This window comes from Mycteria americana (genome assembly GCF_035582795.1).
Source record: "Mycteria americana isolate JAX WOST 10 ecotype Jacksonville Zoo and Gardens chromosome Z unlocalized genomic scaffold, USCA_MyAme_1.0 Scaffold_30, whole genome shotgun sequence".
In the NCBI taxonomy this organism is placed as follows: domain Eukaryota; kingdom Metazoa; phylum Chordata; class Aves; order Ciconiiformes; family Ciconiidae; genus Mycteria; species Mycteria americana.
The window spans coordinates 2,934,731-2,962,007 of NW_027445437.1; the positions used below are offsets into that span (position 1 = coordinate 2,934,731).

Consider the following 27,277-nt stretch of genomic DNA (forward strand, 5'->3'; position numbering starts at 1 on the left):
CGCAAGGCAAGTCTTGATACCCTCAACACAAGCTTTTGAGCGAATCTCTTCCTTTTAGGTTAGAGTCACTCTTGCATTAGACTGCAACACAGAGGATATAATCCCTTCACGCAGAATGAAGCGAGGCTGGATTCAGCATGTCCTTCTAACCGATGGCAGTCATCTGTCTCTCCAGTACAGGCGGAGCCTCAGCCTCTGAATGCCGCTAACTCTGCAGTATCAGGTAGGGCTGAACCCAGATCTCAAAGTGTTCAAACTCTCTGAACAACAGAGAGTAAAGAATGCTTCCAATACACTTGCTTGGATTTCATTGACACGTACCAAATTAAAAGAAAAAAGCTTACTAAAAATATGCATCTTTATTCAAATAAGGTTATCTCTGAACTCCAAGTGTCAATTTACATTAGTCAGAAACAAACATATGAAAATGTCATATGAATTTAAAAGAACCCCAGTAGACAGTCTTCGGTGTTACAGTCATTGATGCATTGATAAACGTCAAATTTTCTTCAAACAGGAAGTTAGGTAATTTACAAACCATCTTGTGAATTTTACTTTTGAAAGATTCAGGTGTGACCGTGTATTTAATATACCCTGACCAGTACAATGAGATTCTCTTGTCACTGCCAAATATTTGCTACTTATCACCCACACTCCAAATACAATTACTAGACTTGTTCTCCCCCATATTGTCAAACTGGATTCCACGGTGTCTTCTCCTCCTAGTCCTGAAATCTTACTTGGTAAGAATCAAACACGTTATCAGTGTTGAAAGAAACTTCTAGTAGCCAGCCATAACAGGAGGCTACATTGACTGACAAATATTCTTAAGAGTCCAAATTTGTTGCTATCACTTCCAAGAACAGACAGGACAAAATTTGAGCTGGGCAACTGGGAGCTTTCCTTTGATCCAGTGAGTGACGAGGCAATTATGGAAGTTCCAAGGAGAGATGACTGTGAAATGAAGCATGAAGCAAAGTTATCACTTTTTGGATGTTACGCTTTAGACCTTCTGCTCCCTAATACAAAAGTTTCCTAGTTGCACATGGGAGGTATGTCAGATCTATCAGCAGCATAAACACACAAGCTGAGCCTCACAGGGAAGATACAACTGTAGGTTCCAGTTTTCACCTAGACACCATCCCCAGCCTTCTCTTCTTTCTAACAAAAGACACAAAAGCATGGGCTGTTCCAGCTTTAAAACAAAGTTATGGTTGGATAAATTCACAGTAACAAAAATACAGGCTTCCTCCAACTGATACATTAGAGGTGTTCCTCATTATGCCAGATATATGCACCTACTTCTCAAAATACAATTGCTAGCCTTTCTGTATAAAGGGTCTTGCAAAGCCTGCTGTGAGAGACGAGTTCTGTTTAGGTGTTGCGCTGATGCAGGAAGGCTTGCAATTGAAAGGAACAACACCGTACATTTTCAGAACAATTTAAGAAAATATATTAAGTTTAGTTAGAAGAGTCAGAGTTGTAATAGCTTAGACTCAAGGCACCTGTAAATATTTGCTGGTGTTGAAAGAACTGAATGGATAAATTCCTGTGTTACTCTCACTTATCTGAAAAGTGGTTTTCATTGACTTACCCTATTTATCCAGCAAGATTAGCTTGAGGCAATAGTTTCTCCAATTAGTACAGCAAAATCTTCTCAAATTTAGAAATGAATCTATAAAGCTATACCACTTACAGTATACTACATACTGTAGCTATGTAAATAGGTGTGTAGGTAGTATTGGTTTATTGGTGTAGCACAGACATCCACTTTCTGGACACTGTATTTTAAGTAACAAAATATATTGCATAGATTGATCATTGCCTGTCATTTCTCCAAACTGACAGGCACAATACTGAAGTTCTTCATTACAGTGAATTCGGCAGCCTGTGTTGCACTCCAAGGGAGTAGATTATAGGAATGCAGTAGCAGTATGCTAGATAATTTTTGCAGATTCAAACAGATTAATAATTAAAAGTGAAATATCCTGATGCATTTTATAGAATTAAAAAAAAAAAAAAACAACCAAAACCTCCTATTCTAAATCTACACACAAAGAACTCGAGGACAAAGTTACCACAGATATGTAAACAAGGCAAAATGAGTTCACTTCACATTCCTAATTTGGGCTATCTGCTTTGTTTTTTTCCTGAAGCAAATGTTCAACTGATAAGCAGAATCACAAACACATGTTCAGTCTTATGCTTTTGATATTAAAGCAGGAATTGACACACAAAACTGGTTCTACAATAGCTGCTGGATTAACAAACATGTCTGAAGCAACAGCTTGTGAAGAAATGGGTTAACACTCAATATCTGTGGTTTAGAATACTTGCCATGTCAAGATTTAAATCAAAGCACCTGTATTTGATACATGAAAGACACAAGACAGCTTTATAAAAGTAAAGACATATTCATACACTAAATACATCCTTATAAAATCAGATTTGAAGAGGTATAAAGCAATGATATCTTTGCTGAAAAAGTTCCACAATCTCCAAAGAAAATTACAGACAGACTTGAAACTTGAAGAAACTACTTTATCATGTTTTCTCCCACTGCCTAAAACCAAAACCCAAAATAAGGAGATAAGCCTTTGTTTGTTTGTTCTGTATAGTTTGTTTTCTCTATTAGGTATCAACAGTCAGACTGTTAAAGGCCTGTCTTTGTGTCCACATATTAAAAAGTGCTTAAATCTATATTTCATGAAGAGTTAGAATTAACTAAATAATTCTTAAACTGCTGAATCCAATTGGTAAAGAAATTAAATGTTTATAACAGATTTTTACACCACCCTACCCCCCCCCCCAAAAAAAAAAAAAAAAGAGGAGAGCAGTTGTTTGGGTTTTGTTTGTTTGCTTTTGTTTTTTTTTAAACTGTTATGTCAGCACACTTAGTGGCAAGCTTTCTGCACGAATCATCCATCTGAAATTCTCATTATGAATAACCACCAAACCTGGGGGTTTCAATTCCCTCCTCTGGAATCTTAACAAAAGAAGAGGAACACGGCATTTGCCTTGCAGTATTTATGAGAAAGTTAGCCGAAAATATAGACTTAGATAGGGTCCACACTTTTCCCCTATCTAGCATTTGCTCTGCTGCTCCCCAGTCTGTTTTTAACTTCAGCATCAACAGTTTAAATGAGAACTCATTTTCTTTAACAAAATTCAATAATTTACAATATTGAAGTATATCAAACACTAAAATTTCCCTCATTTACAGAAGTGTATAATTTTCTGTGCATACATACTGCTGTTATGTACACACAAAAGGAACAGGTCATCAAAAGAACTTTTTGGCTGCTGCTTCTTGTTGACTCCTGAAAGAAAAAAGCAGAAGAGAATTCATTAAGTACTTATAGTATAAAACTAGCTAACTGGTTTAAATAAATAAACATTTCATTTATTTGGAGATTAAAAGATCCCATTCCTTGTCCATAGAGACTTAGGGAAATCAAATATAAGTCATATCACAAAAATAGGATATAATTTTTTCTATTTACGAAGGCATTGGTAACATCACTATAGTTCCAATTTTGCATCAGACACAGAAGGAAACAAAACCTTCTGGACAGAAGCCAGAAACTGTGAAAGAACATATGAACTGATTTTTAAAATACTTTAACTAAAATTTTCTAAAGCTTCTCAGTATCTGATTGGCCTAAAGATCATCACAGAAAAGGAAACACATGTAATTAAGCAGTGAAAGAATTTACTTGAAATGGGATTTCCTTTTCCCTCTGGCACAGAACATATTTATTTTCTTAGTGGATACAGATACCGTGGATGAACCACACACAGATGCTAGAATTACAAGGGCATCAAAAAGAACTGGAGGGGACCAGCTCCTCCTTTGTCTTGGAAGCCGTCTTTCCAGTTGATGGCACAACATGACATACATAAGAAATGCACTCTCTCCACTTTGCAGAGAAGCAGACACACAGTAAAAGTTAGTGCTATCAGCAGCATTGGTCTTACGTTTATACTAGTTATCCTTCCATAGGGGTAGCACACAGCATTTTCTCTTTGAAAAGAGATGCAGCTATTTTGGTCCCTACTCCTTATCCTGATTAGTGTGCGAGAGAAGCAGGAGGGAAGACTACCAAGCAAGTCAGTCCTTACTCTCAACAGGTTTTCCTTTCCATCGACGCAAATTTAATTTGAACATTATGACATTACAAGGAAGATGAAGAGAACAGATAAAACCGCAATTACTTGGGGGGGGGGGGGGGAAGTCCATACACTATCAATATCATATGTAGAAGAGGGATGAAGGGATATGTATCATAAAAAAAGTTCACTGAGGAATTTGTAAGATGGGATAAGCAGCTTGTAGGTACACACAGCAAAAAAAAAAAAAATCCAATCACATCAGATTTTAATAGATATTAATCTTCACTGATTAATAGGTATTAATAAACTTCAGTGAAGTCCAGCAGAAGACCACAAGGATGAAGGTCAAGAGCTGAAGCACATGCCTCAAGAGAAGAGAGGGAGGGAACTGGGCTTGTTCATCCTGGACAAAAGAAGGCTTCAAGGAGGTCTAACAGCAGCTTTCTAATACCCACAAGATGTTATTGAGGAGACAGGGACAGTTTCTTTACAGAGATGCACATTATAAGAAAGAGATACAACAGTCAAACTGAAACAGGGCAGGTTCCCACTAGATATACCATGGGGGCGGGGGGAGAAAAAACCCAACTTCATTATGGTAATTAAACATTTCCACTGGGGTCCTTAACAGTGGTAAATTTTCCATTCTTGGAGGTTTTTTAAAGAACTGACCAGTCTAAATACTAAGCAACCTGGTCTGAATTCAGTGTTGACCCTGCTTTGAGCAGAAGGTTGAACTAGAGACCTCCCAAGGTCTCTTCCAATCTGAATGACTGCTTGTTTTAAAGAAGATTAACATAATCATACCATTGCAATTGCATTTCCAGTCAGAAATTCTAAAATAATTTGCCCTGTTGTCTTTAAAGAAAAACATACTTACCTATACATGATATAACCAATGAATAACACTGTTTGCACTGCTACAAATATGAAGAAGTGCACTGTAGATAAGCATGATGGAAATGGTGGCAAGTCTGGACACTTCGATTTCTCGCTAGATGGCTAAAACCCAAGAAAAACAGTATTTGAGAAAAGAGCAAACAAGACATGCCATCAAAAGACTGTTATATGTAAGAAACAAAACAAGGTCTTTGCAACATGATCTAAAAATTGCAACTCAAGCAGAAAACAGCAGAATGACACTACTCTGAAAAATCATAAATCTTACTCCCCGTCTCACTTTCCCCTTTCACCTTTATGTTTCTCAGATAAACTGACTGATGTTGATTTGAGGGTTATAGGGGAAAGAATAAATCTGCAATAAACTAACCCAGAAATTAAGAACATTCCATGAGATCATAAACTAATTCAGCTTAATTGCTACCTAGGCTAGACTAAGGTGCTCCTGAATGTGAACGCAGTCATCTTTCACACTCAGAGACCTTACGCGGAGCCTGCCCGAGCTTCCCTGATTAAAGCTCTCCCTTATGTGCAGAAGCAATAGAGAATCTCCTCTGTATACAGCTGTTAAGTAGGGGGACAAACACAAAAAAAGCACCCAGAAAACCTAATTGCTTGACCTTGTTTCCACAGGAAATTAGACTAAAAATCATGCTCTTTGTGCAAAACTTCTCATCAAGACACAGATCATGCAGTTAGGTCAAGGCAGTGCAGTTTTAGCGAAGCAGCTTAATGAAGGATTAATTGCTCCATAAATTGCAGGCTGGCTCATCCTAGCTTTTCACTAACAGCCAAATAAAGAAGTATTACAGTCATGCTTTACACTACCAGCACATAAATTACCATATTTCGTTGTACTAAATGCTCAATGTCCCTCTTTACTACATGAAGGTGTTCTTTGATGTCATTGAAGTGCTGAGTTGTTTCATAGACTCCTGCAGCAGAGCCAGGATGTTGAGCTCCACTGATCAACCTCAGAGTATCAGCCATGGAATTTCTGAAACAAGACAAACAACAAAACGTCTTTCAGCACAGAATAGCTTTTCTACAAACAGCAGATATTCTGGGCACCTTTTAGTCCATTAAAATTAATTTGCAATACATAGTTGCCCCAAAAGGCAGAAAACATTTTTTCTAGCTTCCAAGAATACCTATCAAGAAATAATTCCTTAATCAAACTATGATTTTTAAAAAATATGTAATTCTGCAGACATTTTCAATTTGTACAGTGCACCATCTCCTAAAGTCACACTGAAAACAAGATCTGGCAAATATTCTATTGCTAGACATCTGCTTTGCCTGACTGATGAAGTCTAAAACAAGTGTTTTATCTGAAGCTCTTGCTGAGGCTTTAAGATAAGCAGAGTTTAATGCAATCTTTGAAGAAAACCAAAAGCTGTTTGAAAAATAAATAAATAAAAGCAGTCATGTAAGAAATAAAAATAAAGAAGAGGCTTTAGGGATAAGAAAAGATTTAGATACATCCATGTTTCATGATTATCATTTATACGAGAAACTCATTTCCCATATGTATTGTCATAATACTTAATATTGTCTTCATGTGAATTCATTTTGCTTCTACAACAAATCAAATTAAATCTGTAAAAAGTTGAGGTTCCATAACTAATTCTGTTTGAGGTAAACTAGTCAATGAGAGAAAAATACTTAATCTCTAATCAATATGTTTATATAATTTTCCCCTACTGTGATGTCTCTTTTCAGTTGCAAAGAGGATTACTCCACAGCTAAAATATTTATCATGTGAATGTTAATCTTTTCATTATTAACAGAATAAACAATCAAAATGCATGTCTTCGGATTTCTTTTTAATTTACTTAAAATTTTACATTTTGTTCAGATGAGAGCTTACTTCTATGCCTTCAAGGTAAAGTCCTAACTCTTTGTACAGTGGTCAGCAATTTATCATAGTATCTCAGAATGGTTTGGGTTGGAAGCAACCTTTAAAGATCATCTGGGCCAGCCCCCCTGCCATGGGCAGGGACACCTTCCACTAGACCAGGTTGCTCAGAGCCATCCAACCTGACCTGGAACAGTTTCAATTTTAACTTTCACATAAGAAAAAAAATAAAACAACAAAACCCTGGCTTGAATACTATTCATTACGTAAACTGGCAACAACAACATATAATCATACTTGTAAGTGTGATACAAAATTATATTACGGATTTTTAAATGGCTCATATTCATTGTGAAAACGGCAAACTAAGCATCAAAACTTAAATGTTTACAAATAATCTTCATAAAGATGTTGCCCATCTTTTAGCTTTGCATCAGCTGCTCTTCACGCCATTAAAATTCAAAAAACACAGAACTAAAAATAAAAAACAACCAACAGGAGAAAAGAGAAAAACTAGTAAGGTACATATCTATTCAAAGGCACTGTGACAACGCTTCAGAAGTAAAAATTGCAGGCATAGATATGCTGTATTAGTGTTGCAGCAGCTTTTGCTCCATTATAAGAACAATGCAGCATGTTTAAACTCCTTGAAGCAGCTACGTGCTAAGTCAAAGCCACACTCTCAATTAATCTACACAATTATATCGAGTTGCAGATACACCACTTTAACAAAGAGGCATTTAGTAATTACAGGCCCTACTAAATGCTGGATTAACAATATACTTTTCTTCAAACTGAAGACCACCAGTTTTTCTTAAAAATATCACTTTTAACACACAAATCAACTTAACATACTAGACTACCAGTATTCTGCATACTTCCCACATAACAAAAAAAATTTCTTTTCACTTTCAGTAACAAAAAGATCCAAGGATTCACCCTTTCCTGTCATCTTTGGAAAAGCTCAATCCCACTTCCAGCACGTTAGAAGATCAGTCGCTTTCCACAGTTGCATTTCCAGTTATTCCAGATAATGTACTGCACTCTAGGCCAGATGGAGTTACCCATGGAGTTCTGCAAAACTCGCAACATTTACCTCAATAAGCTCGTTTTTAATATTGCAAAGTTATCAAAAGGAGCTACCAGAACCCAGCTGTTTACTTCTGTAAGCCACTGCGAACAAAACTAATCAAAGCAACTCTCACCTTCTCTCATTCTACATTTCTGATTTGGAACTTACACATACAAAATGAATGCAAAACTCCCCTCATCTGTCCTAACTTAAATTAGCATATACGTTATCAAGAAATTATTTTATATTTTTGTATTGTCATTGTATAGACGATTTAAAGTAAATTGATTAATATTTACCTGTACTTTGAATTAGTGTTATAATAACCTATTTCAGAAGTTTTTCACTGGAAGATTTTTTTCTTAAATAACCCATACAACCACCATCATGACCACTGCCTAATAAATGCTGGCAGTAATTCTGTCTATCCACATCCATCACACTGTTTATCTTGCCCCACTATTTTCAGTGCTAGAATACAAGTGTGACACTCATTTTGTTCCTCTCCCTAATACCACCATCCCCATGTAATTAACAGAAATCTGCACACCAACCTTCCCCCAGACTGATCCACTCTTTGTTAAAAAGCAAAATAACTTCCCTAAATAGACATGGTCTGTATCAAATTTAATTTACATTTACTTTTGCATGAACAATACCATGCTGATAGTTTCTACTGTATGAACATGCAAGATTCTTCTGTAATCAGATGATTAAGAAATCCACAAATCTTGACAAGAAAATTACTTAGTAAGTCCTTTTCCTCCGGGATGATCAGCAATGCAACAGCGGGCTGTTCATTTCTATCTATAAATAAAGCATTTCTTTAATCTAAGAAAAATATTAAGATGATGTTACGCAAACTCCTACCTAATAAGTAGTCACTAAAAGGGCAGACTGCCAATGTTAACAAGAAAATCTAATTTGCTTGCAAGGTATAAAGATTTGTCAAGAATATTAACATAAAAGCTTTCGTGGAAGAACAAGTGCAAAAATGGAAGCACTCTAATCTTCATTCTACAAAAACTGACCTACTTAGATAAATTGGAAGAGCTGCCCTTGAACTAATAGAGGAAAAAAACCACAACTGCTTATATACTACAACACCAAGTTGTAGGATTTGGTTTTCTCCTTTTTTTAAGCCCAAGGAAAGGAATGTTTTAACTACTATAAAGGGTTAAACCAACTTAAAGACATTCCTGCTAAAGACAGCAACTGTAAAATGTCTTAGAAGCAGTACACAGACATCCCTATCAAACACAGGAATTTTCTCAAATCCATTTTAGCAGTATAGCACCTTCAAGATAAGGTTTTTACTTCATTTGGTAACATAGTTTGAAAAGGTACAGCATAGCTCTCAATCGATTTAAAAAACTGCATCTTAAAAAGCAAAATTATTAATCACTTGGGAACTTGCAAGTGTCCCTGCAGATACAGAAGTTTCCTGAGAAAGTTAACTGGCAGAAAGTCCTCTGACAAAAAAAGAAACCAGCCAATGAACCAAACAAAGCCCACCCCCAGGAGTCTTAATGTAGTACAGTTAGATTCCAATAAATTACCCAAGACTGCCACACAACTGAATCCATCTAGGCAAAAAAACAGGTCTGTAACTGTCCAAGTCTCCTTTAATGTGATTATCTTTTGCTACAAAAGACATGGATATATCAGTTGATAGGCCTGGTTTTCACACAGTAAGTAAAATTAGTCCATAAAATATTCACACCCTTAGAATAACAAAAGTATTTTTTAAGTAAGAGCATGCAGCCCATGTGTAAAGAACAAACAGGCACTTCTATCACAGTAGAGTTTAAAAACATTTGCCCATTTTTCTCTAACCTACAAGAAATGGGGCCAAGATTACTAAAATGGTCTACACAATACATTGGCACATGAAAAAAACCCAACACATTTCTGTCTTCACTATGCAATGTAAGTGACAGTAATTTAATATGAGTGCTTTTTTTTCCCCCCTTTCTTTTTTTTTTCCTCCCCTTAAGTGCTGTATGACAATACATCTTAGCACCTAACAAACCAAGGAATTTTTAGTCACAGTTGGGTTTCCAGTATCTCCAAGGATGGAGACTGCAAAACCTTCCTGGGCAACCAATCTATTCCAGTGTTCAACCACTCTCACAAGTTTCTTTTATCTACACAGAATTTCCTGTATTTCAGTTTGTGCCCATTGCCCTTCATTCTGTCACTGGGTACCAGTGAGAAGAGTCTGTCCCTATCACCCTCACCACCTCCAAAATCAGGTGTTTATACCCATAGATAAGATACCCCCAAGCCTTTTCTCCAGGCTATACAATCCTAGCTCCCTCAGCCTCTCCTTGTACAACAAATGCTCCAACGCTTTAATCATTTTCATGATCCTTCACTTGACTCTCTCCAGTATGTTCATGTCTCTCTTGTACTGAGGTGCCCAAGACTGGACACAGGACTCCAGATATGGTGTCACCAGTGCTGAACAGAGAGGGATAATCATCTCCCTCGACCCACTGGCAACGCTCTGCACAACAGACTGGGATGCTGCTGGTGGTCTTTCCATAAGGGTGTATTGCGGCCCAATGTCCAATTTCTTGGCCATCAGGATTCCCAAGTTCTTTCCTGCAAAGCTGCTTTCCAGCTGATCGGTCCTCTGGCTGTACTGACGGATGGAATTACTCCTTCACAGGTGCAGGACTGTGGAAACTGCACTTTTTGTCCCCTTATTTTTCACAGTTCAGGCCAAGAGAGGACATTAAATATTTTCCAGATCTGGCCCTTGTTTCAACTTCCATCAAGAAGCAATGCTCTCTCAAGGCCTAGCCCTACTCCTACTGATAAAAAAGGTTAATCTACAACAGAAATGAAAAAAAGAAAAAAACCAAAACAAAACGAGGCCTCTCCAAGGCTTATACACACTGGAATTCTGAGACACCTGACATAAGACTGTAAATACTTTTTGTGATACACGAATCAGTAACGCTAACAGACCACCATGGAGCAATGATCAATATATGAGCTTTAGGGAGTCATAGCAAAATTAGGGAAAAAAAAACAAAGACAAAATGTATGTCTATATTGGAGAAAGACGTTAACTACTTTAGAAAAAAACCCACACAAATAATAATTAGAATAAGAAGCAATAAATCTCAACAACTCTTATTACATGCACAGACATTTTCATTTGTACAGAACTACTTCTCAGAATTCCTTACATGCCTTTATAGGTTGTTTACGCTAAACAAAACCTCAACTATATCTCATATAATACTGTTAAATATAATATTATGGATCTTATTCACAATATTATCTAATAATACACTCATATAATCATTATATCAGGAGTAGACTGAGTACATGGACAAGATCCTCCAATACACCTTTTTTTTTTTAGGTTCACTAGCTATAAATCAAAGGCATTTATGCTCATGTTTTTATAATACTCCAAAACCAGAGCAGCAAATTTCCATGAGGTAGCAGGTTATCACATTAGCAGAAATCAATTGTTTTTAGGGGGACTGGACTTACCTGTTGAAGTGGAATCTCATGATAAGAAAAAAAAAAAAAAAAAAAAGAGGTGAATCAGGGGGCTTAGCCACCCTAGGGACATGAGCTTACTTCATCATAGAAATTAAATGTATGCAGAGAGTCATCACTAAGGAACTGACACAGAGAAATTTCAAGTTTATCAATATTCTCCTACTGAAATAATAAGTAGGATTTAAAAGGTGGAAAATAATACAAAATTCAAAAAACACAGCCTTAATATTTAGAAACCATTTACCTTATTTCATTTACTTGTCTAATGACCTCTTCTTGAGTTTTCACAACAGTCTCAATCTCTTGGTGGGAAACCTGGTGGGGGGAGGGGAGAGGGGCAGGGGCGAGGGGAGCAGAGGGAGGAAGGAGAAAAAGATCAACATATCTTGGAAAAAGCAAATCGATCATGCTGCTGAAATTAGGCTGAGCTATCAATCACAGTGGAGTGTTTGGTTTGTTGTTTTTTTTTTTTTATTTTTATTTACCTGTCCTTGTTGACCTGGAAAACCAGCTCCTCTTCTAGCAATCTCATCTGTGACTGCAGAGACATACCTCCTCTGCTCATCCAGAATCATGTCCAATTGCCTGTTAAGCTGTTTGATTTCAAGATGAATTCGATTCTGCCCCTCAAAGATTTGCCTCAGTTCACGATCACTTACAGTTTCAAAAAGATCATCCGCTGATAAAAATAAAGCACAGGTAGTTCTTAGACACATGCATTCCTCCTAAGTTGCATTGTATCATTTTTCTTGCGCCCTTAAAGTTTCCACATGGATATACTTTTTTCCCTATAATTTGATGCATTTGGTGTTTATTTATCATCATTGCCATGGCAAAGTATACCCAAATGGGATCAGAACAACTGCACAGAGTTAACCACACATTCAAACCCAGACTCCATCTTAGAGTTCCTATTTCAATACTTGGGTAATGTTTCCATTTTATGTTGCACAGGATGCTGTTATTATTAGGAGGCAGCTATCATTGCATAAGCTAGCATTGTGTTACCAACTACCCTTCAGAAGAGATTTGCAGGTATTAAGTAACAGCTACTTGTTAGAAAAAGTAAGCTTGAAAAAGTAGCTTGAAATAGAGAAGTGACTGCACATTTTGAGTGAGTTCCTCCACAGCTTCAACAACATCAGAAAGAAGAAAGTCCAAAAGACTCTGTGGCAAAAAGATTATTATTTCTTATCAATGGAAGGCTGGACAATATTTCAAAAACACAGATGAAGTTAAAATGGTGTAGGACCTTTAGAACAGTCATAACTTATCGCTGTGCAAAAAAAGATGACAACCTGAAATTTCAGGTCTAGATGCCTAAAGCACATTCCTGATGTGTGCGTGTTCAAATACAGCTAATTCAATCCACAAAAGTAAGAAATAGACTGGCTTCCATTATATTTTCAAATAAGCAGCTTTTTTTGCCCAGCCCCAAAATTTTGCCCCAAAAATTAAAAAAAAAAAAAAAATTTTTAATTTTTTAAAAATACCAACCCAAGCAAACAAACAAAACCCCCACCATGTTCCACAGCAGAACAATCAAAGTCAAAGCACTTTGACTAAACACTCAAAAAAGTGGGCAAGAGTCATTATTATAATTTTCCTAAATTAAATATAATTTGAAATCAGTGGAAAAATGCTGTTCAGTCTGAAACATCTTTAAACCAATGCTTGCTGAGAGCTGCAGATGCGTAGTATCAATAGTGGAAAGGTCAACTCTGCCTTATCCAGCCAAACTTAAATTTCTTATCAATAGCTTAAAACGTAAAAATAAAGGCCACAGTTTTTAACAACATCAAGCTGGAAATCTGGTTATTAACCAACCCAAATACCAACGCCGAATGCCAGCTAATGCTGTGGTGCTGAAATTGAAGTAACTCAACACATGCCCAATATTAGGCAAGCATTAAAAAGCTTTTCCAAGTAAGCACGTGTTCCAGCACAACCACTAGCCCATCTTTAATAACCATCCATAAAACAAGACAGAAAAAACCCCGTTTGTTATGAATGTGCAGAAACAGACCAAAAAGATGACCTTTCATATATATTTTCAAATAATCAGAAAGGCCATGCTTCCTTAATCATCACTTTACAGAGGGATGCATGACCTTCTCTCCCTTCTACTGTTCCATACAGATTCTCATCGTTCTCATCATGTTTCCATTCCTTTGTTTTGTTCTCAATCCAGGCATGACAAAAGTGACTTTACATTTCAGAAAACACTTCACAAACAAAAGATGAAAGATTCTTAAATAAAGTAAGTAACATCAGTAGGAGCTTAGTAAGGTCAGTCAGAGTATCAGGCCCTAGTTCTGAATATCCCAGAAAGCAAACATTTTCCTTGACAACTGAAAAATCGCTCAAATAACTTGCCTGGCTGTCCTTGCACATCAGGATGTTCCTTTTGAAATTCTTCTTTCTTTTTATCCAATTCTTGTTGAAAGTGTTCAAACTCTTCTTGATACTTCTCTTTATCTTTTTGAGGAATTTCTGCATCTGGTGTTGGCTTTAAAACATTATCAAAGGGGGGAGGGGAGAGAGATTTTTTCATGTTCACCACCACTCCTATATAACTTATTCTCCAGCAAGGCTGTTCAGATTTCAGATTTGAAGGCATAACACAATTAGTGGAGCACATTAATATATTAAGTTGAAGTGAGAAACCAGACATTCCTATGGAGACCCACAGCTTTTTCCTGATACATGCATACTTTCTGTGACTAAAAAGAAATCAAGTTTTACAAGGATAGATGCTGTTTAGCAGTACAGAAGTGTTCTAGAGGTATGGGAAGTTGAAAGCAAGAACAGATTATTTGTCCACTTTCCAAACAAAGTGTACTTTTTAGTTTGTTTTCTCTGCACATTTTCATTTAACATCAGGATTTTTGTTGATTCAGTGTTGCTTCAAGAATTCTGGTCTTGAAAACTTTAATTAAAATATTACCAAAACATTACAGCATTAGTCTCATTTTTCTAAAACAGGTGACAGCACAGCTACGTGCCAAAATCCTGAAACAGGGATGCCAAGTATGACTTCAGAGGAAATGCCATAGTCTGGTGGTATACATAAAACATATACAATAACATATTTTATTAATTATGCATAAAGATGCTTACTACTTGCTTCCCAGGCTCAGTCAACTGGAAGGTCAGAAAAGACAGGACATCATGATCATCTGTATTCAACAGACAAACCAAAAAAACCCACTGTTAATTGCTACTGCTACACGTTACAAATCCTGGTACTTCCCAACTCAACCCTGCACTTGCAAAGGATCTTCAGGCAACAGCATCCTCCCAAAGTCCTCCCAAGAGTTTATGCAGTGGGGAATGAGACTGCACAATGTCTTTGTCAGGACAAATTGAAAGTCCTTCTGCTCTAGCCAGGAAAAGGCCTAAGCATATCAGTAATTTAGGAATGGGAAAGAATTAATTACATCATCATGGTCAAAAATTGGTATAATGGAGCAACACTAGCAGTAAAAAAAAAAAAAAAAAAAAAAAACCAAAACCAAAAAACCTCTCTTGCAAGCCCTGCAAGCCTCCACACCATTTGTCACAATTTTTAACATTTGCTACCTGCAAGTCCCCCTGTTGCTGCAGATATTCCAAAATATCCTTGTGATGGCAACACCATATCTTCCACTTTTGCACAAAATTCATAGTCTTCTTTATCTGGAGTGAAGCCATTGTTAATTAATACCTAAAAGGATAAACACTTACAATTTTTACCACATAAATCTATTTGTGTTAATTGCTTTGTCAATTTACAGTAATGGTCACAAATACAACTTATTGGTAATTCAGCAGCTGATACTAGAAAACAAAACCAACTACTTTTCCGAAAGACACTTTTTACAAAGAAAATGTGTAAACTTGCTATTTTAAAAAGGAAAAAAGGCCTGATTCAAAGTTCAACATGAACAAAATTCAACATTTTCCATTCATCACCTACGAGGACATACCGCATAGAATTCAGACACATATAAAGATGTATCCATTTCAGTTATAAGAAGCAGCAAGACAAATTAGTGCATGGAAAGGAACACATGGGGGAAAGGGAGAGATGAAGGTAAGCCAAGGGATGGCACGGCACTGCCTGAGGGTGCTAATGGGAGCATTTACACTGTTCCAGGGAGCACCGAGGGTTTAGGAGCACCTCTGAAATGCTTGTACATCAACACCTGCAGTATAAGAAACAAACAGGACAAACTGGGAGCGTTGGTCCGTTCCCAGAGCTACGATATCATTGGTATTAGCGAGACTTGGTGAAATGAGTCCCACAACTGAAGTGCTGGGATGGAGGGCTATAGGATGTTCAAGACAGATAGGCAGAGCAGGCAAGGTGGAGGTGCTGCACTGTATGTAATGGAGAGGTTTGACTGTACAGCCCTTACAGTTAGAGACGATGTGGTTGAGAGCCTCTGAGTGAGGATCAGGGGGATGGAAAACAAAGATGTCAGAGATGTCACTGTGGGCATCTGCTATTGATCACCCAATCAGGATGATAGCACTGATGAGTTACTCTATAGCTAATGAGGAGAAATCTCTGGATCAGTAGTCCTTGTCTTTATAGGAGATTTCAGCTTCCCAGACATCAAGTGGGAATACCATACCGCTGTGACAAGCAAGTCTGGGAAATTCCTGAAGATGATAATTTCTCATCACAAGTACTCAGTGAGCCAACAAGGAAAGATTCCCTCCTAGACTTGTTTGTGAACAGAGGAGGACTTGTGGGAGGTGTGCTGGGAGGTGGCTGTTTTGGCCACAGCGATCACAAAATGGTAGATTTTAAAATTTGGTGTAATGAGAAAAAAGGTCAGCAGAGTTGCTACCCTGGATTTCAAGAGAGCAAACTTTAAGCTACTCAGGGAGCTAGTTAGCAATGTCCCCAGAGAAACTGCTTTTGAGGGCTTAGGGGTCCGTGAGTGTCAGTCAGTTTTTAAGAACCCCCTTTCCCCCCTGCCCCAAGAACCTTCCACAGGAGCAGGCAATCTCATTGTGTCAAAAGTCAAGCAAGCAGGGCAGACGACCAGCTTGGCTGAACAGGGAACTCCTCTTGGAAGTCAAAAGGAAAAAGAAATTGTGTGACCTCTGGAAGCAAGGTCAGGCTTTGCAGGAAGATTACAGAGCTGTGGTTTGCATATGCAGGGAGAAGACATAAAAGGCCAAAGCTCAACAAGAGTTGAAACCGGCCAGTGTTGTGTCAGACAACAAGAAAGGCTTTTTAAGTACGTTAATAGCAAGAGGAGGTCCAAGGAAAACATTGGACCAATACTTGTTGAAGATGGTCATCTGACAAATGGGGATGAAGAAAAGATGGAGGCATCCAACTCTTTTTTTTGCCTTAGTCTGTACCAATACTGATAGACCTTGGGCTGCCCGGTCATCTGAGTTGGAGGACCATGGCTGCAGCAGCAGTGACTTCTCATTTGTGACACTGAAATTGTAAAGGACCAGTTGTATCAGCTGAATGTTCATAAGTCCACGGGGCCAGATGGGATTCATCCCAGAGTACTGAAGGAGCTAGCAGATATTACCGTAGGACCCCTCTCAATCGTCTACCAAAGGTCTCAGGAGTCTGGGGAGGTCCCCACTGACTGGAAGCTAGCCAACATTATTCCAATTTACAAGAAGGGCATGAGGGAAGACCCAGGAAACTACAGACCTGTTAGTCTAACCTCAGTGCCTGGAAAAATTATGGAGATCATACTGGGTGCTATTGAAAGGCATCTGAAGAGCAATGCAATCATCAGGCATAGTCAACATGGGTTCACGAAGGGAAAGGCCCGTCTAACTAATTTGATATCCTACAATAAGGTCATCCACCTAGTGGATGAAGGGAAGGTGGTGGATGTAGTTGTTCTGGACTTCAGTAAGGCTTTGCATACTGTCCCTCACAGTATCCTTCTGGACAAGTTGTCCAACTGTGAGATAAGCAGGTTCAGGGTGCGCTGGGTAAAGAACTGGCTGAACGGCAGGGCTCAAAGGGCCACAGTGAATCAGGCTACATCTGGCTGGCGACCAGTCACCAGTGGTGTTCCTCAGGACTCAATCCTAGGGCCAGTGCTGTTCAACATTTTTATCAATGATCTGGATTCAGGAGTTGAATGCACCCTTAGTAAGTTTGCTGATGATACTAAACTGGGAGGTGCTGTTGACTCAAGGGACAAGAGGCCTTGCAGAGGGATCTAGATAGATTGGAGCATTGGGCAATCATCAATGGCACGAAATTTAACAAGAACAAACGTTGGATTCTGCACCTGGGATGAAGTAATGCTGGACACAAGGATAAACTGGGAGAGAAGTGGCTGGGGAGAAGCCCCGCAGAAAGGGATCTGGGGGTGCTGGTTGACGGTAGGCTCAATACGAGTCAGCAGTGTGCCCTGGCAGCCGAGAGGGCAAACCACATCCTGGGGTGCATCAAACATAGTATAACCAGCCGGTCAAGAGAGAGGATTATCCCACTGTGTTTAGCGTTGGTGTGGCCTCACCCCGAGTACTGTGGGGCCCCACAACTTTAAAAAGGATGTTAAGGTACTTGAATGTGTACTTGAATGCAGAGAATGGCAACAAAGCTGGTGACAGGACGGGAAGGCATGTCCTGTGAGGAGCGGCTGAGGACTCTGGGGTTCTCTAGTTTGGAGAAAAGGAGGCTGAGGGGCGACCTCATTGCTCCCTGCAGCTTCCTGAGGAGGGGACGTGGAGAGGGAGGTGCTGAGCTCTTCTCCCTGGGATCCAGGGACAGGACACGTGGGAATGGTTCAAAGCTGTGCCAGGGGAGGTTCAGACTGGACGTTAGGAAGCATTTCTTTACAGAAAGGGTGGTCAAACACTGGAACAGGCTTCCTAGAGAGGTGGTCGATACCCATGCCTGTCAGTGTTTAAAAGGCATTTGGACAATGCCCTTAATAACAGGCTTTAACTTTTGGTCACCCTGAAGTGGCCAGACAGTTGGACTAGATGATTATTGTAGGTCCCTTCCAAATGGAATTATTCTATTCTATCCTAAAACTGATCATGGCGTAATAATATCAACTCTGGTTCAAGAAATCCCTGACTCGGGGATCATTAGAGGCCAGTCTATCAAAAGTATACGTCCCCATAAGGATCTGGGCAACACAAATTTTTGGTCTGATCTAGAAGAGTCATCCCTTACTGTTCTTAGGTTGATTCTAAGCTTAGAGAGATTCTCTTTTCCTCCACGGATGCATTTGCAGAACTGCTAAGGTTAGCAGCAACATTTGGGCCAGAGGATTTCCTAGATAAGGCATTGGGGACCAGGTGCATTCAAAAAAGACAGCAGCCTTGGAGTCTGAAATGTAATTTTCATTCAGGAGTAACAGATAGCTTTTACCATTACAACACAGTACAAGGTCCACCCTCTTTTAGGTGCATTCATGTTTACTTTTAGAGAAACTTTTACCACAAAATGACAGCTGTGTGTTTTATGGCTAATACCTATGAATAGCACCTTTTCAGGAGCAATCAGAAGCCAAGAAATACACACTTCATAGCTGTCGCAACCCAGCACCACATTAGTATCTTTCTCTCCTTATCTAGAAGGAATTCACAGTCATCTGAATAGTATTTAAGAAGTCTTAAAGACTCCCTTATAACAGTGGTTTTCTATCTTCTTTAATCTTCAAAGCCCTATTATTTCTTGGAGGTGGGAAGCCTCAAGTAGCAAATTTAAATCTACTGTCAAAGAGCGAGCTTTGGTTTTTTTAGTCACATTTCAAGAACCTCTTACAGTCAGCTACAAAACCCTCTGCAGCTCTCAGATCAGCTTGAGAAATATCGTTCAAGTTAAAGAGCTGCTCAACCACTTGGAAGCTGAGGAACAGATGCTGGCTTTGGGACACCTTTACAGGCAAGTCAACAGCAACAGAAGGGTGTGAGCACATATGAGTACCTTAGCACGACTGACTTTTAAGTAACATCAGAAAAATCAGCGATACCTGCCGAGTCAGCTCAGGAAGCTACAGATGCACTAATGTAGCTAAAAGAACTTGTGTAGCATTTGAACACACTGCACCTCCTTCCAACTTCTGCTACCGAGCTCAACATTTTCAAGACTATTGGAATTAACATATGGGGTCTTTGGGTTTTCAAATAGTTGCAACAATCTCACACTTAAAAACCTGAGAAACATGAGTAACTGTTATTTCAGAGTACTTACAGTCAATGTTTTTTGGTAGTATGTTATCTTTACTCGAACAGGATAGGGCTTGTTACGGAAGTCCCTCTGACAGGATGCCAATGCTTGCGTGGAACCATCACTATGCAAGAAGACAACTTGCATAAAACTATATCTTATGATTTATCAGCTAAGACAAAAAAGCATCAATGTATCACTAAGCAACATCATAGTAGTTTTTCAATATGCAAGTTTTTCAAAAGCTGTCTTAGAACTGCACTGAGCTGTTCTGAAGTCTGGGATCAACAGTACCAGATGCTTTACACAGCACCCAATATAGACAGAATGCAGTAATGGGGAAATCTGTTTGCTTCTAAGATATATTCCTGCACCTGTGAACTGAGATGGAAATAAGCTATAGTCCGGACTGCACCAACTAAGCTAGACACCTCTCTTCTCAGAGAATCCAAAAAGATGTCAATTATGCTGTTGACAAACAATCAGAAATCAAAACTAAACCAATTAATTTAATAACAGGCAATTAACTTTCAGTTAGTCACTTTTGTCAGTTACTAGCCGTGTGTGGAAGATATCCGTAAGCAATGAGGAGGTAAAAAGTCTGTACCTCCATTTATCTGAGTTCACCCATCCCAAAGGATATATGCCATTTCAATATCCATCAGCTGCCAATTTCTGTGCTGTTACTGCCAAAACCAGTGTTTTAACAAATAGAAAAACTCAAATGTAAAGGAAACAACACAGTTTCATATGAAAGAAACCTTTATGTTTCTCAAAGAGTTTCAGGAAACATTTCATCATTCAAAAGCAAACATACATCATTAACACTGAAAATAAACTTACTTCTGGTGGTCATACAGAAGTTTTCCATTGTTGCCTACAACAATCACTCCAGGATTGTTTTTCTAGAAAAAGAAATAGCAAACAAAGGGAATAGTTTAATTCAAAGTGAAACATGAGCAACATCACTGATAGCCTTTCTGTGATAAAGCACCTGAAGTCATTACACTACAGATACACCACAGATGTTTTTATTCTTTCTGTACTTCAGGATTACATGAGCAAAATGACTGAGTAGCACTGTGTCATGCTGCATGCTTTGCAAGAGCCTACTACATTCTTTGCATAGTTAGGGGTGAAAAAACCCACACAAATTAAGTTCCTGGATATACCACCAATTACCATCATTTGACAAATACAGAAATATAAAAGCCACAGATAGGAGAAATTAATACGTAGTGAAGATACAGATCTTAAAACCAATAGATGACTTAATATAACCTACTTTGGCTACGTAACACTGGGAAAAACATCCAAACAGACACTATGTTGACTTAGTACTGACCTTGTCACAGTCATTAGAAAAACCTCAGAAGCTATCTGTCAGAGACTAAACAAAGTCTGTTGAACACATCCCCAGTTATTTAAATCGCTAGAGGATGAGAACAAGCTAAAATGATAACGGCAGAAAGATTTACAGTGCTATTCCAGTTGCGTCCAGGAGTTTATGAAATGAACTTCAGTTTTTACAAGAGCACAAGATTTCAGAGTTAACCTCCCTTTCCCCTTCAACATTTCAATTCATCATCTCCTAAAGCGTACTGGTTTTGTCTGGGACAGAGTTAAATTTCTTCAGAGTTGCTTGTATGGGGCTATGTTTTGGATTTATGATGAAAACAGTGTTGATAACACAGCAATGTTTTAGTTATTCCTTACACAGCCTCAAGGTCTTTTCTGCTTCTCACAGTCCCCCACCAGTGAGTAGGCTGGGGGTACACAAGGAGCTGGGAGGGGACACAGCCGGGACAGCTGATCCCAAGTGACCAAAGGATATCCCAGATCATATGGCATCACACTCAGCAATAAAAGCTGGGGAAAGGACAAAGGGGGGACATTCAGAGTTATGGCATTTGTCTTTCCAAGTCATCATTATGTATGATGGAGCCCTGCTGTCCTGGAGATGGCTGAACAGCTCCCTGCTGATGGAAAGTAGCGAATGAATTCCTTGCTTTGCTTTGCTCGAGCGCATAGCTTTTGCTTTACCTATTAAACTGTCTTTATCTCAACCCACGAGTTTTCTCACTTTGACCCTCCTGATTCTCTCCCCCATCCCACCAGGGGGGAGCGAGCAAGCAGCTGTGTGGTGCTTAGCTGACTACCGGGGTTAAACCACAGCATAAAGGAATATACTGTCCCACTAGAGAGATTACCAGCTCTCAAGAAAAGAAAACAAGACTCAGATTTCAAGAATTCAAGAAATAATGTCCTTCTCAATTCACAGTGGTGGGGTAGGGTGGTCCTTTGTCTTCAAAAATCCACTACAACCGAACTATCTATTTCTTTACTTCATCACACAGATTGTGACAACCACGGAACAGTACACCGGTATACAGAAATACGCCAGTGTTTCTACTTCTCAGCAATGGAGTTTGGTTAGCTTAATTCCTTCGACATCAGTGTTACCTGCTCAGTACCACTGGAATACTTTAATGTCATCTTCTTACTGTTTATTTCAGTTTAACAACAGTAATATTGAATTAGTTCAGAGCATACTTGCATATATTCTGCACAAAGCGTGTACAAACAGTTCAATTTCAAAGCACTCATGAATGCAACCCAAGTCTAATCTACCTTAGAGCATAGTAGACAGCTGCTAACAAAAGTATCCAATGCTAATGGTCAATGGGCGGTCCAATTTCTGCTGGGGATCTTGTCCAGATGCAAGCACATACAAGAACTTGAAAGATGGTAGAGAATCTAAAGTGGGGAATACCTTCTCATTTTTTTGCCTCCAAAGGTCACAGGAAAGATGTGCTGTAAACTCTTGTGACATTTAGTGTGGTTCTTACAATTTCAGTTGTTCAGAGCTATGAAATTGCATTTCTCTTCTTCAAAAGCTCTTGTCACTACTTCTACAGAGAAAAAAAAATTCAACTCTCATATAACCTACAGCCTTAGAAGTAAGAGAAAAAAAGCTTTGCAGTTTCTAAATCAGCATCATAACCAGGGTGCTTTGAGTTGGCAGTACTAGATGAAGTCTGCTTCCGGATGCTAGCAAATTAGGCTGAGGACCTAGGTTACAGCACCAAACATCTTCCAGTGAACACACTAAAACAGCACCAAGAAGTATTTCTCCACACCAGGACTGAAGAAAGTAACAGGTTGTCATTAAAAAAAGTCTTACAAACTCCAGTATTTAAGACACGTCAGACCAATACAGGCATGACGAAGACTTTTGTTTTGACCAGAAGTGACACATCATCACTTTCGAAAAAAGGGTTTCACACCACACTGACTAAACTTGCCATGATCCCAGTGCTATCAAAATTCTGGCAAACAGTGTTGTTCAACTTTTGATAGGTGGCATCTTCAGCCAGCTAAACTACGCCAGTGTCCGTATTCATGCCAGAAGTCAGAAAAAAAGGAAAAAAAAAAAGGATTTAAAAATTCTTAATAAATTGAACAATGCTGTAATTCTGTCCTGTCTTTGAAGATCAGAAACATAAACGTCACCTTCAGTCTTTCAACTTTTATATATGATGAAGTTTGCTGTATATCAAAAGCCATCTGTAGGAAAAAAGCTTGTCTACCCACAAAAATATATCTAAAACATCTAAAAGCAAGCTGAAGTAGTGCAGGAAAAGCAAAAGAAGCACAGCAGAGCTACTGTGTATTGTTAAAGTTTCCCAGGATCATTCTGGACTGGAAAACTGTAAATTCAAAACAGCAACTGTCACCCCCATCTGCTACAGAATTTTTGCTGCTGAACTACTCAAGGCAGATTTGTTGCAAGAAAAAGAGCATCTCTGAAGAGAGACATAGAAATTTGTGTTTCCACAGCGTCATATTTTGCTACAATATGCCTCTTCCAAAGCACACATCTTCAGATATATCAACATTTCAAATTATGCATGGACATTCCAAATTTCAGCTTGTACATATGTACATGGCATTCTCCCTCCAAACCTAACACATGAACCAATGTTCAGTGGAGATTCATTATGTGTTACGCTTCAACTTTCAAGCTTTAAAAAAAAAAAAAAAGTGTGAAAAAAGTGTAGTAGAAAAAAATCTGTAAGGGAAACTTGACTATTTTAATTTATCCCTTTGAAGTGAAGGGGGAGGAGAGTAGGAAAACAACATTCTATTTTTTCCACAAAGTTATACGTACAAAACAGGCAGGAAATTAATTTATAATCTTTGCTAGAAGAGTTTGCTTCCGACTAACCTTTCCATCATTGTCAAAGGAATCAAAGAAAATTCCAACACCGTTCCATTGATCAGCTGCCCCGAAAACAGGACCTTCCAAGCCTTGCTCTTCTGTAAACCAGATTGCCTATTACAGAAAGCAAGTAAGGGTTGTAACTCAAGATTCACTATTTAAAGCATGCCTATGTTTTTTCAGTTAGATCGAATTCTTAATACCAATCCATCAGCTCCAATGCGGCCTCTTCCTGTAACTCGAAAGGTCACTTCGACTTCCCAGTATTCAAACATTGACTTGTTTTTTGTCCATGCTGATCCTCTTTGGCTTTTCAAAGATGTTGTTATACGAATCTGATCTGCACTTGGTATGGCATCTAGAAAGGAAAGGAACCAACGCTGAATATATGAAAGAGAGAGTATTGCAAGTGCTTAACTAGCCAATTAATAAATCCTCTAAATTCACAAAGTTTTCTGATCTCCTCAACTAGAGAAAAGTTTTCAAAATAACTTTTTAGTGGAGTACGCAAGCACTTGAGAGGGGAAGAAAAAAACCAAACCCCCAGACCTCTACTTTCAACAACTTGATTACTACTGCTTTACAGAAGACTTAATCACCTTCCATTTGGGACCAACAAGACCAATGTTCTACTTAAGATACATATTAAATTAATTTTAAAAACCCCCAGGTTTAGCTTTCTGCTGTATCCCACATGACTTTTCACAAATCACAGATTTCTGGTCTGCTTTTTAAAAAGAGATGTTCTAATTTTTTTAATAGTTTAAAACAATAATAGGCATACATTTAGAGAGACAGATTCATTCACTTGTATTAAATAACATTTATTTTTGTGCTTATCTGCTTAAAAAAGCAGGAAAAAAGCTCATCTCTAGACAGTTTCCTTCATGACACTTGTAGCATAATGTCAAATAAGTCAAAAATTAACGCTCATAAATTAACCAAAAGAAACTAAATTAAAGTCTCTCCGAAAAAAAAACCACAGCAGAAGTTACTGCAGAGAAACTATACTAAGGTAGAACCATATGTACAGTAAATATCAATACATTTTACAAGCGGGGGGACTTACAGAAGACTACATGCCTTTTTGAGTACAATCAAATCCTTAACCCATGCTGCAGAGGATACATAACTTGCACAAACTACACTCAATAAAGTCGTATTTGCCCAGGCACAATTTCCACGTCAAGCTTTTACATTATGAAACTCCACAGGAGTCGTAGCCACACAGAAGCACCGGGGGCTCATCGCAGGTACAACGCCCCGGCGCCAGGCCGGCTTTCAGTCTGCCCCACAGTGACACATCATCACTTCACAGGAGTTCCACACCACCCCGAGCCAACTCCTCACAGCAACGGAGCTACCCCGTCACAAGAAAGGTCACACGCAACTTCGAACCGCGCGGCAAAGAAAGCGGGGGCGGCTCTGCAGCCGTTCCACCGCGATCGCAGTTCTCCTCCGGGCCTCTGGAGCTACGCGGAAACCCGGGCCAGGGCCCGCAGGGCGCGCGGGGCGGGGGGCACGGACGGCGCTCGAGCCTAACGGCGCGCTCGGTCCGGTCCGGTCCGGCCCTGCCGAGGGAGGCAGAAGGCGCGGGGGCCGGGTCCAGCTCTTCTCCCTTTTGGCAGCCGCAGGCCACAAGAGCTCCCGCCGCTTTCACGCGATGCCTTGGCAGCCCTCGGAACCCAGCCGAGGCTGACCGGTCCCGCCGGCCCCGGCCATCTTCGCCGCTGCCCCTCAGCTCCCCGGCCACGGCCACGGCCTGTGGCGGCTCCTTCCCGCACCTTTTCCTCAAGTAACGAGGACTACGTGTCCCCCCGCGGGGCCGGCCACAGCCGCCTGCACGGCAGGAACGTGGCGCGGACCGGCCCCGCTCGCGCTCCGCCGCCCCCCGCCCGGCACTTACTGCCCGTATGCACCCAGAACGGCACCGTCCCATCCGCCTGCACCAGGTGCGGCCCCTTGAAGCTGTACTTGTACTCAAAGCGGCGGTGCGGCAGGGCTGCTGCCGAGCCTTCCGCCGCCGCCTGCCCGAGGGCGAGCGGCAGACGGCCGAAGGCGAGCAGGGCACCGGCGAGCAGGGCCGCCGCCACGCCACCCCGCTGCGCGCGCGCCGCCATCTTGGACCGTGCTGCGGGACGCCGGGCACAGCCAACAGGGCGCCGCCCGATTGGCCGAGCGCGGGGGCCGGGCAAAGGGCAAGGCGGGGCGGGGGCCGGGCCGGGCCGGGCCGAGGCGGGGCGGGCCGGGGCGGCGCCGCGACGCCGACAGCTGGGCCTTGCCCCCAGCCCACCGCCCGGGGGGCGGCAGCACCTCCCGCCGCGTCGGCGGGGGCCCGCGGGGCGGAGGGGCGGGCCCGGGCCCGGGGAGGCGGGGCTGGCCGTGGCGCCTCTGAGGGGCGGCGGGAGGGCGTCGCTTCTGGGGGGAGCGAGCCGGCCCGGGCCGGGCGGGGCGTCCGCCTCCTCCCGCGCGCGGGGGGGGGCCTCCGCGCCCCAGGCGGGCGGGCACACGCTGCAGCCGTCCGGCGGGATGGCTCTTCCGTGGGAACGGAGGGGTCCTGGAGAGCCCGAGAGTCGGCGTCTGGGAGGGAGCCGGGCTGCTAGCGGGTCCGAGCAGCCCCGGCTCCGTGCGAGCCGCCGGGGGAGCGGCGCTGCCGAGGCCGTTCCGCCTCCCCTCAGGGGTGCCCGCGAGGCTCCTCAGGGCCGCGGCGGTGCGAGCGGCTGCGGGCGAGCCCTGCGGGCCGGCGGCGGTCTCCTCCGCTGGCAGCTGGGGCTTAGCGGACCCTCCGGCCGTCGTGCCTTCTCTCGTGTACTGCAGCCTCTTGCACGGCTGCAAGCGATTGACAGGCCGCAGGGTGTTGGAAGGGTGAATGCTCCGTTCCTCTCCCTCGGTATTACTACTTCCTCAGCAAAGATCCCGCTTAGACAGGCTCTATCTGTTCATTTTTAGAATAGTCGGAAATCGTGCAGAAAAAATGATACCATTTCTCACAACATACGAGAGCAACCTTCTTCCGTGGAAGTGAGCAAAGCAAACCTTTGATGACACTCACACCCTCCATTATGCGAGCTGACAGCGGTGAAAGTTGGTTAGTGGTCCGGACGCTGCTTCAGAGAGGATGAGGTTGATCAAGGTGAGAAATATGGACGTTTGTTTGTCAGTGTGCAGCATCGCAGAGCAGGGGCAGGTGCCAGCTTTGTCTCACTGGAACGGCAGTCCGCCTGACCAGAGTGGGCCCCTGTTAAATCGATGACTGAACCAACAGTTAGAACTTCCATTTTCATGCTTAAATACCATCTATCGCTCTGTCTTACAGCCTGATTCCAGAAGAAAGTAATTGTCAGGGGTGGTTTTTTTCAGTTTCTTTCCACCCTTGTGTTTTGTCCTACCTTTTTCATATCCATTTGTTTCTGACATCCCTTCTTT

General features: G+C 40.8%; 1 protein-coding gene across 2 annotated transcripts; it reads right to left on the reverse strand.

Annotated features, from left to right (window-relative positions):
* Window positions 1–346: 346 nt before the first annotated feature.
* LMAN1 (lectin, mannose binding 1) lies at window positions 347–26,014 on the reverse strand. Of its 2 annotated transcripts, XM_075489044.1 has the most exons (14): window positions 25,758–26,014; window positions 24,055–24,209; window positions 23,858–23,965; window positions 20,473–20,534; window positions 19,654–19,753; window positions 15,051–15,174; window positions 14,589–14,647; window positions 13,845–13,977; window positions 11,954–12,147; window positions 11,713–11,783; window positions 5,857–6,010; window positions 4,994–5,115; window positions 3,252–3,320; window positions 347–954 (listed from the first exon to the last, which is right to left on the reverse strand). In XM_075489044.1, exons 1-13 carry the CDS (start codon window positions 25,969–25,971, stop codon window positions 3,284–3,286), a joined length of 1,533 nt encoding a protein of 510 aa, XP_075345159.1. In that variant the 5' UTR covers window positions 25,972–26,014; the 3' UTR covers window positions 347–954; window positions 3,252–3,283. The 2 variants fall into 2 exon arrangements, with proteins under 2 accessions (XP_075345159.1, XP_075345160.1); XM_075489045.1 differs by lacking the exon at window positions 347–954 and having other exon boundaries at window positions 2,013–3,320.
* Window positions 26,015–27,277: the final 1,263 nt, after the last annotated feature.